At 41.5% G+C, this 16,198-nt stretch overlaps 1 protein-coding gene across 7 annotated transcripts in view; it reads left to right on the top strand.

Annotated features, from left to right (window-relative positions):
* Nucleotides 1-16,198, top strand: part of ERICH1 (glutamate rich 1) — a 121,449-nt gene that overhangs the window by 15,306 nt on the left and 89,945 nt on the right. For 6 of the 7 annotated variants that reach the window (XR_006279783.1, XR_006279784.1, XM_038396687.2 and 3 more), the window contains exon 2: nt 5,815-5,979. Coding sequence is in view for 5 of the 7 variants with exons in the window: in XM_038396687.2 (XP_038252615.1) it covers nt 5,815-5,979 (165 nt within the window). In the remaining 2 variants the exon portion in view is untranslated. Of the gene's footprint in view, nt 1-552; nt 709-5,814; nt 5,980-16,198 lie in introns of those variants that run through there. The other variant, XM_043510341.1, reaches the window with a different exon arrangement.

The raw sequence follows: 16,198 nt of genomic DNA, 5'->3' as shown, positions 1-16,198 counted from the left end.
CCTCTCTTATACTGGCTTGCTTTCTCTTTAATGGGGTTTAGTGCTTGGTGCATTGTGTATGGGGTGTTGTGGGGTTTTGTTTTGGTTAAACATTTGTTGCTTTTATTTTTGCAATGTATTATATACCTCTTTCTGTACACTGCTTTTATGTTTAATTCTGCAGTGGCTAATGTTTGTCTAGCAGTTTAGTATCTGTCACAACTTGCTCTCATTGCTAAAAATAGCAGTTGCCTATTGCCCACACTGAGTACCAGGAAAGATAAAACATGTGGTCTTTGGTTGCTGCTTTGGTTGCTTGTACAATTGAAACATCTCACATTTTTAGTGCTTATTTTTTCATATATTTAGCCTTTCACCTTGACAAGAACCTGTGAACTACTTATAGATTTCATTTCTCTCCTACCCTATCCAACTAATCTAAGAATCACTACAGCTAAAATTTGTATCTTTTAATCTTGGATTTAAAATGTCAACTGAAAAATCCACAGGATGTTTGTGACATGATTACATTGAAATACCATCTTGTATTTCTATGTCCTGCTCTCTAGATCCTCAGACACAAAACACTGGGTACTCGTATACAGCTTTGGGCGCTCAGCGTTTAGAGATTGCACTTGTGAAGTGCTGAATGTTTACAGCAATGGTTCTCAACCTGTAGCCCAATCGGTACACAGCTGCGGCCCATGGAACATCCTCAGGGCCATATAGGTAGTATTGGACGTGGCTCACAATGGTAAATAGGTTGAGAACCACTGGTTTACAATGTGATGCTGAATATCCTCAACTTTCTTTGGCTTGAATGGGACTTCTATTAAGTGCAAACCTTGAATTTGTCATTTAGCACCTTTCAAAATATAGCCTTTCTTTAATATATATTTAACTCTATAAAAGCCCCTATCCAGTCCCTTATAATGATTGTACAGCATTAGATTGCAATGTCAGAATGATCACACAGTCTTTAAACCTTTCTTACTCCCTGCTGAAAAGTCTCTCCTCCCAGAAATCTATGCAAACTGACACCTGGCAAAATAAATCAACCTTGCAGGATGTCATGAAGGTCAGAGAATCTGGGTTCTCTTGGAACACAGTGTAGAAGGGAGTTCCAGAATTGATGACCCTTGCTTTATAAGCTGACACAAGCCCCTCCCATTTAAACGAGGAATAAAATCAGACTCAGGAAAAGATGTCAAGATGTGTGGGCAGGAGGGCAGTATGTGCATGCATGCTTCCAGAATCGGCCTATTTTCTTCAATAGTGAAAGTAATAAGCTCATAATTTGTTGGAAATTCTGGCTGCATTGTGGTTGGTGGATGGGTTTAATTATGCAAAAATAAAATCGATATTTAAATGGATCCCAGGTCCTTTGCATTTTCATTTTATACATAGATACCATAATTGGAGACTTGCTTGTTGTGGTTTGGCAGCTGTTTTTCTCTCTTGAAATCTACATCTGCTGTTTGTATCTTCTTAATTCATATTTCCAATAAAATGTAACTTTTTTTTAAGTCATACTGTTGAAATGGAGCTAAAACACTCCATAACCCTTCATTCTAAATATCATGTGTAGATCACAGCTCTTCATAAAGGAGAGGAAGCCAGGGTACCGAGAGGGAGCCAGGTTTTCAAAAGTGGATTCTAATTTTGGGTGTCTGGACTTGCATATCATAGGGCCTGATTTTTAGAAGTACTAACTAAGCCTATGTAACTTCAGTTGGTATAAGTGGGAGCTGTGGATATTCAGTAACTTTGAAAGCCAGGCTATCTGCTGGCCCACTGCCTTCATTGTTTGTTTAGATCTTAATCTTCTGTAGATGCATCTGCCTGAATTTTTTTTTTTAGGGTAAAATTTTGTTTAATCTCCTTCAGTCCATTATATTTTTCTCTTTTTGCTAATGTTTGAAACACAGTCCAAACTTCCAAAGGAGACTTAAATTAATGTACCTTAGAGGCTAACAAATTTATTTGAGCATAAACTTTCGTGAGCTACAGCTCACTTCATCGGATGCATCTGATGAAGTGAGCTGTAGCTCACGAAAGCTTATGCTCAAATAAATTTGTTAGTCTCTAAGGTGCCACAAGTACTCCTTTTCTTTTTGCGAATACAGACTAACACGGCTGCTACTCTGAAATCTTAAATTAATGTGTGGCTTTTATGTCTTAATGTGTAATAAAGAGCATAGATATAATTTAGCATTCATCCCCGTTTTACTCAAGGTAAAGCCCCTCCCTCTTGTTTTGATATACTTTGTATTTATCATTGGTTCCCATGTGTAGTCCTTTATTTGGTTTTAAAATCACACGACAGTGCACATAATCCAATCTGAATTAATTGTCCTAGTAAAATTTCCATTTATGACTCTACCAAGTTCTGGCACTGAATAAATTAAAACTATTTTTGTTCAAGCCAAAAAATAACCTTTTTAGGTAAGGTTATCTCCTTCATAGTCCTAACTTCAAATGTTCTCAGATTTATGTAAATATAGAAAATGGTTTCCTAGATTAGAACATGCTTTCACCTCAAAAGGATTGTAGGGTACTATTGTGACCAGTGCAAATAATTGTTACTGTCTCACTGAGCAAAGAATATATATTTGTACACCGGACACACACAGCATGGGGAAAATCTTCTCTGTACTTAACATCGCTACATCTTTCCTAACACTTCTAGGAAGCTTTTCCTTTAATGAATTTAGTGATTGTGAAAGGTGCTGGATTGGAACCAATTTGTTTGGATCCTTATCTGTAGTGGTCACTTGAAAGGGTGACAAAACACAATAATGCAGTCTCTGTTGTTGTAAATTTGGCACCACTAGTGAGCACAAAACTTTAATTGGGCTAGATTTTGATTTGCCAGAAATATAGCAATTCCAGTGAGTAAGGGCAGGGGGAGAGTAAGGCCACACACTCTGCCATGTGCAACTGCATTAGGGCTGCTTAAATCAGAGCTTGACACGTGGGAAAGGAAGGTAAAGAGCACAAAATGCAAGCCTGATGCACTTGCCCTGACTTCCATGGTACATATGTACACACACAGGTCAGTAGCAGGGCAAGCAAATGCCCCATCAAAATGGGTGAAATAATTTACCCCTCCTTTCCTTTTTCCCCCTCTCCAAAAGCAGGATGTAGGCGCTGGAGGAACTGAAACTGAGTCATCATTTCTTCTTGGGGTGACATGTAGTTGCACCATCCCATCCTCTGGACTGAGTCTAAAGGCTCTCTTTCCATTTATTTCCCCCCACCACCACATTATTCTTAATACGCTTATTGAATAAGAATCTAAGCCACAGTTGCAATGAAACTATTCCTCTAGTTAATGAATAGAAATTGTGATTACAACATAACATTTCTTTTTCCCCTGAATGTCCCACACTCGTTCATACCTTGTCATTTCCTAGAGGCACAAGATTTCATTCATAGTAAAATAATTTAGGCTTTTAAATAGTGCTGTGAGCCAGTTTAAATATTTAAAGAGAATCTTGTTCTGAGTGAAATTATAATGGGTGTATGTATACTATGGTAGATGACTATTTCCCCTGGTGTCTTTTAAGTTGCATAGTACTAGTCACCACTAAGTGCCAAACTGTGCTCACTTTATTGATGTAAGTTGTTCAATTGAAGTCAATAGGACTAATCCTATGAGTGAGATGAGCAGAATGTGTCCGTAAAGTGGGACTGATACTGCTAAGGACCTGGCAAGAGTACTACTACTGATGTCAATGGGACTAATTATTATAAGTAAGGATAGAAGCATCTGGCACTACTTTACAGACCTGTGATGGGTTGTCACCCCAGGGTGCAGTCTGAGAACTGTGGGAACCATTGCACCCCTCTAAGATGCACAGCTGGGTGGGGACACATCCAGCCTAACCCAGGCATTGTTATTATCCAACATGACAGCAGGTGGTGCTACCTGAGTGCAAACAACAAACACCAGCCAATTTCCCAGCTCCCCAGGCTCCTTCCTGCACCCCCGAGTATAAACCCAAAATTATACTGTCTTGCATTGTACAAGGAACTGTACAGCGTAAGCTCATAGAGTTTGCCTGCCTTTCAATGTGGAGTGGAAATGTAATAGACCCTCTGAGCTAAGATTCCCAAACATTTCACTGCAAACTCACTGGTTTGGATCAAAACATAAAATAAGTTTATTAACTACAAAAGATATATTTAAAGTGATTATAAGTAATAGCAAACAGATCAAAACAGATTACCTAGCAAATAAACAAAAGCACAACCTAAGCTTAATATACTAGATTGGATATTAATGGCAGATTCTCACCCTACAAATGATACAAGCAGGCTGCAGATTCTTAAGGGGCAAGCTGCACTTGCTTTACAGCTTGGAATCCCCAGGTCTTTCATACACAGGCTAGAAATCCCTTTAGCATGGGTCCAGCACTTCCCTCAGTTCAGTCTTTGTTCCTCAGGTGTTTCCAGGAGTCTTCTTGTGTGTGGAGTGAAGACCCCCAGATGATGTCACTCCCTGCCTTATATAGTTTTAGTATATGGTGGGAACCCTTTGTTTCAAAGCTTGGTTCCCAGGTCAGTTTGTGGAAAACTACTGACATGTGGTCTGGTCACATGTCCTTGTAGAGTCATAGCAGCCATTACTTACAGCAGTGGTGGGAAACCTGCGGGCCGCATGCAGCCCATCAGAGTAATCCACTGGAGGGCCACAAGATAATTTGTTTACATTGATCGTCCACAGTCATGGCTGCCTGCAGCTCCCAGTGGCTGCAGTTCGCTGCAGGGACGTGCTGGCCACTGCTTCTCGCAGCTCCCATTGGCCAGGAACTGCAAACCACGGCCACTGGGAGCTGTAGTGGGCCATGCCTGCAGACGGACAACATCAGCAAAATGTCTCATGGCCCACAATCAGATTACCCTGATGGGCCGCAGATTGCCTGCCTAGAGGGAATACTATTCCTTAAAGCTATTTTTATCATGTAAGAGGGAGCCCTTCCATCCTATCAGCCAGTTAAAGTAATAAAACCCCATTTCTCCAGGCAACATTTATAATTATTTTGTTAGAATCCCACCGTAGGTTACCCTGAAGATAGATGTGTCTTTTCCTGCCAAAACAGTTATCTAACCTTTGATCCAATTTTAATATCTCCAAACCTATTCTCCTCTGCCCTGTAAAAATCTCTGCTTGACCAGGCATACGTCATAACCCAAGAGTGTCACACTCTAGACAACAGCTTTCTGTGACTAAAACAAAATATGGTTTAAGTGACTAAAATATTCAAGCATGCTTATTAGGAAGAAGGCAATTTTAGCTATAGCTTGGTTTTATCTAAATGACCTTTGCATTTAAATAACTAGTAGCAGTTTGTACTGCAAGCATGAGATGATAGGGTGAGGTGGAAGGCAAAATGGCATGTGAGAAAGCTACTTCTTTAATAGAAATAATAGGGTTAGCATGTGCTATTGCTATCATTCTCATTACTTTTACATAAAAGTGCCAACAAGACACTTTAAGCAGTCTTAAGATGCTTGTGTAGCATTCTTGTAAAATGTCCTGTCCTGGCTGCAGAGGATAGCAGTGTACAATTGCTGCCACCAGCTAACATTTACTCCTTTAGCTCGGGGGTGGGGGGGGAATGCTGGCTATTCCAGGTTCAAAATATCACTGATGACCCTTGAGGATGGGGGGTTTATGTGAAGATGGCAGCTTGCACTTACAGCTGGAGGAAAGGGAAGCAACTCTTAATTGATTAGAGGGTTAAAAAAAATCTCAAAATACAGTGACTTGCATCTATTGTAAAGATGTTTCTACTTTTATTTATTACAATTATTTTTATTATCCCATAGTGTTCATAGGGAAAGTACTGAAGAGGCTCTTCGCTGCTACTCCCTCCACTTCTCATGTGCCTGTTCCCAGTGGAGAAGAGATGGTACTAAAAAATCCCACATCAAAACCACAGCAGAAGGATTCTGAGAATGCTCAGGCTTCATCAAAATGTGCCAGTTCGCCAGGTAATATAATCTGCTAATTACTGCAATGTGAAAATACTTGGCTTTTGGTCATTGTTTTTAAAGAGAAAAAAGTTATATATGAACACATAGTGTAGAGCCTTGTCCTATGTATGCATTGAGCCTCAAATTTTAAACACAAAATTACTTTTGGGTTTACCCATCAAGTTCCCTGCAGTGCATACCATTTGGCATCTTGATCAAACTAAATTTTTCACTGACAAAAAAGAATCCTTTGTTAATGCAAAGTTAGAGTTGCCTGGTGGTATCGTGTGTCCTTCCAGAATGTCAAGATCAGCAAGACTCAGAAGTCTGAGAGTTAAGATATGCACCAGAGCATCCCTGATTTTTGTACATCCTGGTTTTCAGAATTCTGAGTTTTGTTGAACTTGAAATTTTGGAAAGGCACATGATTCTACCAGGCAACCTTAACTCTGCACTAAGAAAAGGATATTTTGTTAGTGAATTTCCTCACTTTTTTTTTTTAAACATAAAAATGCTCTTTGTAGGAGTTCTTTATTTGGACAGCTGTAGTTATTTTAGAGGTGTATGGTAAAGATGCTACTGTGACCTGCTAAAGGCCAAAAATGCAATGTGATTCCTAAGTGGTCTGTAGTTCACCCCGCAGTACATTTTGTTATAATGTAATGATTTGTACTTTGAAATGTTAGGAGCGTGGAGTGGCTGACAGGCCAGGGAGAGAAATTGCGCATTGACTGTTACAGAATGTTGATAGACTTTCTGTGTTGGTTAAGCATGTGAGAGAAGACTGTGTGTGTCCTTCTCTACACAGAACCTTCCCCATATTTCCAGCTAACCCTTCCCTTCCTGTCTTGCTAAATCATTATATTCTAGAAGCAAAGTTGTCCGTTGCTGTTTGGTGCCCATTGCTGGTGCAAACAAATCCATAGGCAGCACTTTTCTTTGTTACATAGGCTGAGCTGTACATTGAGCTGCTTCCCATGGAGAGAGGACTGTGCTGGACTGGCGGAGAGAGGAGGTGGTGATGGCAGAGGCAGTGAAGGGATCAACATGCAGCCAGGGTAATCATTGCTCTAGCTAGGCTCACCCACTTAATCTCCACTCCTCACCAGCCTGCCTGTCGACACCGGGAAGGCATGTACCTCAACTTTGTATTTCCTTGGTTAGCCACTCTCCTCGTTCTGGAATGCCACTAGGCGCCACTCTGCAGCCTAAACTCTGTGTCAGTTATGTTTTAGAATAATTACTCAGAACCCACACTTACCACAGCCCAGTTCTCCCCTTCCACTGCTTTTGCTGTCATCGCCTCAACTCCCCTCTCTCTACCGGTCCTGGTGGATAATCATGAGTTTCCAGTGCAACACTGTGGCTAAAAAGGCTGTGATCCTTCGATGTTGTAACAGGGTGGCCTTCCTCTTTAAAGGCCGGAGGCCTGGGGGCAGCCAGCCCTGTTTATTTACCCCGTGAACATGAATGAGGGTTATGCTGTACTCCACGAGCATGTAGTGTTAACTCATGAACTAGTGGTCCTCCAACTTTGCTGTTCTTTGGACATGTGTACTTGTGCTTAAGTGACAAATTCAACAAAAAAATAAGATAAAAATTGGAGCCTGGAGGGAAAGACTAATTTGGGTGTGGCTAATTCCCCAGGCCAAGTGAGTGAGATTGGTAGTGTACAGATGTATAAACAGGGGAATCATGTACGAGTAGGAGCTCCCCTAACAACTGCTCCTGGAAATCCAGTTCTGGTGTCCGCAATTCAAGGATATGGATGAGTTGGAGAGGCTCAAAGAGCCGTGAGATGGATTGGAAAACAAGCTCCTCAAGTCTCTCATTATAAGGCATAATCTACTTACCTTAACAAAGAGAAAGTTAAGGGGTGACTTGAACAGTGTCTGTAAGTACCTATATGGGCGAAAATATTAGATAATAGAGGGCTAGCAGACAAATGTATAATAAGATCCAGTGACTGGAAGTTGAAGTTGGACAAATTCAGACTAGAAATTAATATTAGCCAAGATGGGTATGGAAATGGGCGATAGGATGGATCACTTGATGATTATCTGTTCTATTCATTCCCTCTGAAGCACCTGGCATTGGTTGCTGTTGGAAGACAGGATACTGGGCTAGATGGACTTTTGGTCTGACCCAGTATGGCCAGTCTCACATTCTTAAATAAGGTGCAAACTTTTAACAGTGACGATAATTAAACATAGAAACAATGTAACAAGGATATGGTGGATTCTCAATCAGTGGAAATCTTTAAATCGGGGTTGGATTTTTTTTTTTTGTAAAGGATGTTCTCTAATTCAAACAGTAATTAATTCAGTGAAGTCCTATGTTATACAAGAGGTTGGACTGGATGATCGCAATGATCCCTTTTGGCCTTATGTGTGAAACTGTTTGCTGCTCACTGCTGACCCCCCCCCCCACTCACACACATACACGTCAGACTCCCTCACCCCGCTCCAGCATTCTGTTCTCTTGCCACCCCAACCTTAAGCCTTCCACATCTCTGCCACCTCTCCCATCATGGAATTCAGTCTCTGCAGCAAGGCCTTCTTGCATTGTGGAGGAGGAGGAGGAGAACGGTGCTGTAAAGGTGACTGACACGGCTGAACTTCCAAATAATATTTGGCACAGTCACTGACTAAAGTGCTTTATATCTTGAATGTTCTTTACAGATATTAACTACTATTTAAAAGAATCCTACAATGTTTGTGAGTAAATATCTTCATTCTCCAACTGGGTAAAACATGAGGCATATATTTTTTTTATATATATATATATATATGATTTATTTCGCTTTGTCGATGGTAGAACTGTGATTAGAACTGAGGTGTTCTAGCCCTGAGTCCTTTTCTTATACCAGACTGCAATTCAAAGCTAACATCTTCCAAAAAGATGTCTTATTCCTATGTAAAATAGTAGATAATTTCACATGGATACAAATCTGTCTCTTCTGAAGACTGTTGCTGTGTTTCCTTTAGACTTCATGCATGAACACAGGCTCTTTTTTTTAAAAAAAAAAATTACCTTCTCATAGAATAAATGTTTCTTTCTAAAGCCTATGACTAAACTTCTCTGACTAGAGTTTCCTAAATGTGCAAGAAAAAAGCCCAAAACACAACACTCCTTTCTGGGAGCGCAAGCATTGATATTTGCCTACTTGATGACCAATAAATCCTAATGACTTGATAGTTGGAATTCTGATAGGGATAAATAGCAGTGCTCGTGTTTTGTTGCATTATCACTGTAAAGATAAACAAAGCACACTAGCACAGTAAGAGCCCTATTTTTGGAAAGATGCAAAAATAGGAACTCATTGTAAAAGACTGTTTTGTTTTTAAAAACACTCAGGCAGCACCTACCTAACTGCTTTAAAAAAAAAACAACACACTTTTCATAATGTATTGTTTTAAATAGGATACAATTTAAAATTTGTTTTAATTCTCCCAAAAGTGACACATTGGTAGTACTGTGTAGTATTAGTCATGTGTTGCTGCAAAAGCTCAAGAAAAAGCCCAAAATAATTGAGGAACTCCAGAGATAAATCCATGTCCTTTGTAGTGGATGACTTGGAGAGTAGATATCATTCACAAGCTCAGTCTAGTCATTATTCCCTTTAAGAAAAGAAAGCTGTTTGGCACTGGAACTAGAAGTTCACTTCTGAATCTGAGAAACACTGTATCCTTCTCTCCCTTTTTAGGGGGTTCTACTTTTTTTCCTATTTGTTAGGTCTACCCAGGAAACTAGTATTTTGCCTTTGGTAGCTATCTTTTGGTCTTGAAGGTGCTTATATCCCTACCTGACTAGAACATTGTACAACTTTTTCAAATTCAAAATTGCTCATAGTAAAATCTCCACTCTTTGACAATGGTCCTATTGGCTGAAATGATTTGAAAACTGAACCCTGCTGATATTAGTCCTCTTCAAGTACAGATAGAAAGACAGAATTGTTCTCCATCAAGCTTCCCAAAGTGTTTTCAAATGCCATATTAAATAACTTTGCAAAACCTGTATCGCATCAAAGAAATGCCTGGCAACATGAAGTTTATTAGGAAACCTGTTTGATATGGGCACGGGAGACTCACTTTAATAGACAGCATTAAAACTTTACACCTCCTGGCTGATGGAAGTAATGTTCTTGGCTTCTGACTTTTGTTAATGCCTGACCTAGCTATAGCAAGGATAAATATTGGGAAAGATGTTTTTTCTTGAAATCTGCAAAGCTGAAACCAGATGGTGGGGGGTTTTGTCTTTAGAGCTCCAGTCCTATGGTGGAGGGGCTTTGTAAGTAAGTAGATAGACTATAAAGTAGGCTTGCTCACTTTTGACCGCAGATTTCTAAAGACGTCTTAGAATCATGTTTTCTCTTACAATTGTCTACACTTTCTCACTTGATCTGCCCAACAGCCTCATTTGGGATTTGGTACCAATTGATTCTGACAGGAGCTGAGCAGCAGACCTGCTCTGAGGAAGAGGCTGAAAAATAATTACTCTACGAAGAAGATCTGTAGCGTTCAATTATTCTCTTCTCTGCAAAGCCCACAATCCCACTTGGCTTTTTCTTTTCTTCACCACTGAGGAAGGGAACTGAAGTGGTTTAAGGTCCTGCAGAAACAAGTCACTTGAACTCTTCTGTCTTTTCAAGTCTGAAGCAGCACTAATGGGGAAGGGAAGCAAACTTAACAAATATTATTTAAGTTTAATTAAACAGCTTATGGTGCAGCATACAACTGCATGTATTGCTGTATAATTGACCAAAGTACAATTAAAACTCTTGAGAGTATAAACTTCATTCATGATGAATTTCCAATAGTGAAAAAAAGGCTGAATAAATTCTTTTATATGAGGAACTCCTGTTTCTTCTTTGAGTAGTGTCCCTGTGGGTGCTCCGCTTCAGGTGTCGGTGCGTCACTGTGATTTTCGGTAGCAATGCTCAATCAGGGAGCGCGTGCGCGGTAGTCCTCTCACGGTGCCATTGGTGCCTCATGTAGGGTGCACACTTCAGTTCCTTCTCAACTGTCCTCAGCTGCAGACAGAGCCTAGTGGCAGTGCTGCTTCTTTGTTTGTTTTCTCTAGAAATAATTAGATTTGTTTAATTAGTTAGTTACCATTTTACCCAAAACCACATGGGAACTCACTAGAGGCCATCCTACACACACTCGGTGTCAGACGAGCCATAGCATTTTATTTAGACAGAACCAAACCGTTCCAGAAATCCCCAAGGCTTTATTTCCACAACAGAACACTCCAAGGGCTGAACGCTATATCAACCAGAGACTATCTAAATGTATCCAACTTTGCTATTGACTGCACAACAAGGAACCCCCACCTGGGATCTGATCCCACTGTACGCATGCCATGGCCACATCTATAGCCTTCCTGAACAATGTCCCTCTAATAGATATATGCAGGGCTACCACACGGGCCTGAGAGCACACCTTTGCAAAACATTATGCCATCACTCAGTGTTCTGTCAGATAGGCCTTACCATGTTTTCTGCAACAGCACACATGACTCCGAAGCTCCTACCATCCACAGTAGGGCACTGCTCTACAGACACCTGAAGTGGAGCACACACAGGGACACTACTCCGAACTGACAAAGGAGGTGCTGTCGTCATCATGAATAGGTCGGAGTATGAACAAGAGGCTACTAGGCAGCTCTCCAACACCACTTTCTACAAGCCATTACCCTCTGATCCCACTGAGAGTTACCAAAAGAAACTACAGCATTTGCTCAAGAAACTCCCTGAAAAAGCACAAGAACAAATCCGCACAGACACACCCCTGGAGCCCCGACCTGGGGTATTCTATCTGCTACCCAAGATCCATAAACCTGGAAATCCTGGACGCCCCATCATCTCGGGCATTGGCACCCTGACAGCAGGATTGTCTGGCTATGTAGACTCCCTCCTCAGGCCCTTCGTTACCAGCACTCCCAGCTATCTTCGAGACACCACTGACTTCCTGAGGAAACTACAGTCCATTGGTGATCTTCCTAAAAACACCATCCTAGCCACTATGGATGTAGAAGCCCTCTACACCAACATTCCACACAAAGATGGGCTACAAGCCGTCAGGAACAGTATCCCCGATACTGTCACGGCTAACCTGGTGGCTGAATTTTGTGACTTTGTCCTGACCCATAACTATTTCACATTTGGGGACAATGTATACCTTCAAATCAGCGGCACTGCAATGGGTACCCGCATGGCCCCACAGTATGCCAACATTTTTATGGCTGACTTAGAACAACGCTTCCTCAGCTCTCGTCCCCTAATGCCCCTACTCTACTTGCGCTACATTGATGACATCTTCATCATCTGGACCCATGGAAAAGAAGCTCTTGAGGAATTCCACCATGATTTCAACAATTTCAACAACCATCCCACCATCAACCTCAGCCTGGACCAGTCCACACAAGAGATCCACTTCCTGGACACTACGGTGCTAATAAGCGATGGTCACATAAACACAACCCTATATCGGAAACCTACTGACCGCTATTCCTACCTACATGCCTCTAGCTTTCATCCAGATCATACCACTCGATCCATTGTCTACAGCCAAGCGCTACGATATAACCGCATTTGCTCCAACCCCTCAGACAGAGACAAACACCTACAAGATCTCTATCATGCATTCCTACAACTACAATACCCACCTGCTGAAGTGAAGAAACAGATTGACAGAGCCAGAAGAGTACCCAGAAGTCACCTACTACAGGACAGGCCCAACAAAGAAAACAACAGAACGCCACTAGCCATCACCTTCAGCCCCCAACTAAAACCTCTCCAATGCATCATCAAGGATCTACAACCTATCCTGAAGGACGACCCATCACTCTCACAGATCTTGGGAGACAGACCAGTCCTTGCTTACAGACAGCCCCCCAATCTGAAGCAAATACTCACCAGCAACCACACACCACACAACAGAACCACTAACCCAGGAACCTATCCTTGCAACAAAGCCAGTTGCCAACTGTGTCCACATATCTATTCAGGGGACACCATCATAGGGCCTAATCACATCAGCCACATTATCAGAGGCTCGTTCACCAGCGCATCTACCAATGTGATATATGCCATCATGTGCCAGCAATGCCCCTCTGCCATGTACATTGGCCAAACTGGACAGTCTCTACGTAAAAGAATGAATGGACACAAATCAGACGTCAAGAATTATAACATTCAAAAACCAGTTGGAGAACACTTCAATCTCTCTGGTCACTCGATCACAGACCTAAGAGTGGCTATACTTCAACAAAAAAGCTTCAAAAACAGACTCCAACGAGAGACTGCTGAATTGGAATTAATTTGCAAACTGGATACAATTAACTTAGGCTTGAATAGAGACTGGGAATGGATGAGTCATTACACAAAGTAAAACTATTTCCCCATGGTATTTCTCCCTCCCACCCCACCCCCCACTGTTCCTCTGATATTCTTGTTAACTGCTGGAATTAGCCTACCTTGCTTGTCACCATGAAAGGTTTTCCTCCTTTCCCCCCCCTGCTGCTGGTGATGGCTTGTCTTGAGTGATCACTCTCCTTACAGTGTGTATGATAAACCCATTGTTTCATGTTCTCTGTGTGTGTGTGTGTGTGTGTATATATAAATCTCTCCTCTGCTTTTTCCACCAAATGCATCCGATGAAGTGAGCTGTAGCTCACGAAAGCTTATGCTCTAATAAATTTGTTAGTCTCTAAGGTGCCACGGGTACTCCTTTTCTTACTCCTAACAAGAAGAGGAAGTTGCTCAGCTTGTGCAGTAACAAGGGTTCTTCGAGATGTATGTCTCTGTGAGTGCTCCACTACGCACCCTCTTCCCCTCTACTTCAGAATTCATTCGTCGAGCTCTGCAGCAGAGAAGGAACTAAAGGGTCGGGTCATGTGCCTGCCTCATGAGGTGCCAACTGCACCACGAGGTGACTACTCTGCCCCGAGCAGTGCTACTGAAAATCTCCAATCTGTGGCGCAGGGACACTCCGACACCTGAAGTGGAGCATCCACAGGGAGGCACATCTCGAAGGACCCTCGTTACTGCACAAGGTGAGTAACTTCCTCTTTTATTCAGTGTCAATAGATTAATTTTTTCTAACCCCCCCCGCCACTCCTTGATTTTGTCTTATGCAAAATTGTGCTATGTAGTGATACCAGTGCTTTCAATAGCCTTTTCAGCCTTAATATCAGAACAGGACCTGCACATTTGCTGCCTTTGAGTCTCTCTTCTGTAACAGAACGTGTTACAGTTTCAGGATAACTGGCCCTCTGACCTCCTGTTGTGTTAATTCTTTGGGCTCATGTATTCCATCTAAATTAAAGGTGATAACAAGACCCTGTCACTGTCAAACATCTAATAGCTTTAAACAAAGTTCGGTACACCTCAGAGACCTCAGCCTGCATGGTGCCATAGAGAAAACACCCTTAAAAATAATTTAAACGTTTTATTAAAGATAAAGGAAAAAAGGGGAAAACAGTTCAAGCATTTGAAATGTAAAGTATTAAATAAGGCTTTGTTTGTTCCCTGGAAAAAGCCCTTTGACAGTCTCTTAGATGGAGTGAAATGTGGTAACTACTCGCCTTTTGGGGGAAAGAAAAGAAGTTAATTGAGATGGGAAGGGGCTGTTGCTGCTGCTGCTGTTAAAGTTTGATTCTGTTTTCTAGAAGGCGAAACAAGACCAACACGTACAAGGGGAAAGGAAAGAACAGGAAAGGTAGAAAATGCAACTTTAGTCTCTGGTAAAAAGAAAAGGAGTACTTGTGGCACCTTAGAGACTAACAAATTTATTTGAGCATAAGCTTTCGTGAGCTACAGCTCACTTCATCTGGTGTTGGCTATCACTTGCAGCCTCACTGCTGGAAGAACTCCAGCATGGCACTCAGTCTTATTAGCGACTCCGAGACCTGGACTCCAAAACGTGTACCGCCATCAGGCTATTTAGGACATTGCCTTTATTTGCTTCTTTGGTCACACGCTTACAACAGTGTTGCAAAATATGCGATCTTTGCTGGCTAAGCCAGATTGTTATTACAGAAAGAAAAAGCAGAAAGATAGGAAAGAAAAGAAATCGGGTAGGGAAGGAAAAGGACACGCTGGGGCATGGGGAAGAGAGAACAATGTCTGATATCCCACATTGTGGTCAGGATTCAACAAAAGGTGGTAGGGGTGGTGATGTCATCTGCCTCTCTGTTAGGACATCTTTCAGGATTGGAAAGAAGGTCTGTGGTGCCAGGAGATGGCAGCCATGATGGTGAAGCTCACTCCTTCCCCTTTTTCTCATCTTTCAGTCAGCTGGTGTCAAGGTTTCCTTAGTCTGTTCATCTTTATTTCCCCCAAAGTAGTTTTTTAAAATCCCAAAAAGAAGTGATGGGCAGAATAGTGTGTCCTCTTATTATTTTATCCACTAATAGACCTCTACTTTTCGACGCACCATATTTGGTTAATTGATTTTTTTCAGACTCAATTCTCCTGTTTCCCAGGTATCATTTTAACACAGTCCTTGAGTTATCTCAGCAAGCCTTTTTATTTATACCAATTCAGTCTGTCTCCCTCTTGTAACTTTTAGCCATCAACATTTATTATAAGTTATTGTGATTCTTTATGAATTTTCACAGTTGGGCTTATAGTTAGGGTTGTATAATAATGTTTTTAGGAAAAGGTTAAAAGGACTTTTATTGGTGTTTGCCATGGTACTAATCAGGTTGAAGGCTCTGTAGACCAAACTTTGTTTATAGCTGTTTAATATTTAACAGCAATAGGGTCTTGTTAACACCTTTAATTGTTTGGGCCCATCTATTCCATCTAAATTAATAAACACCTCCCCTTCCACGGCTGCTTCAGAGGAATGCCCACTCAGTCTAAGGCCCCCAGCTGTTGCCTTTCTCTGGGCAGGGACATACATCCCACTCTTTACTAGCTCGGGGCTTTTGCAGTCCTCTTGCCCTTCACTGTGATTATCCCCAAGCAGGTCTGACAAACATCTAGCCTCCTGCTTTTTAGTTACTCTACAAGGACAATGATGGTGACTTACCAGATACCATGCAGCTGTTTCAAAACAGATTGTTTATTCAAGGATAAAAGTATACAGAGAAAACTTAAAACAAAAACAGGGATTTAATGCTTTATCAGCAGCTCCCCATCAGTTCTGTGGAGACCTTTGCAGGTTCCAATCTTTCCAACCTTCCAGCAAGTTTGGGTCCTGCCCCCCCTTGCACAAAAGGTGATGTA

This window comes from Dermochelys coriacea, chromosome 3, assembly GCF_009764565.3.
Source record: "Dermochelys coriacea isolate rDerCor1 chromosome 3, rDerCor1.pri.v4, whole genome shotgun sequence".
Classification (NCBI taxonomy): Eukaryota; Metazoa; Chordata; order Testudines; family Dermochelyidae; genus Dermochelys; species Dermochelys coriacea.
Note: the sequence above shows the minus strand (reverse complement) of the source record. Positions and strands in the feature narration are given on the sequence as shown.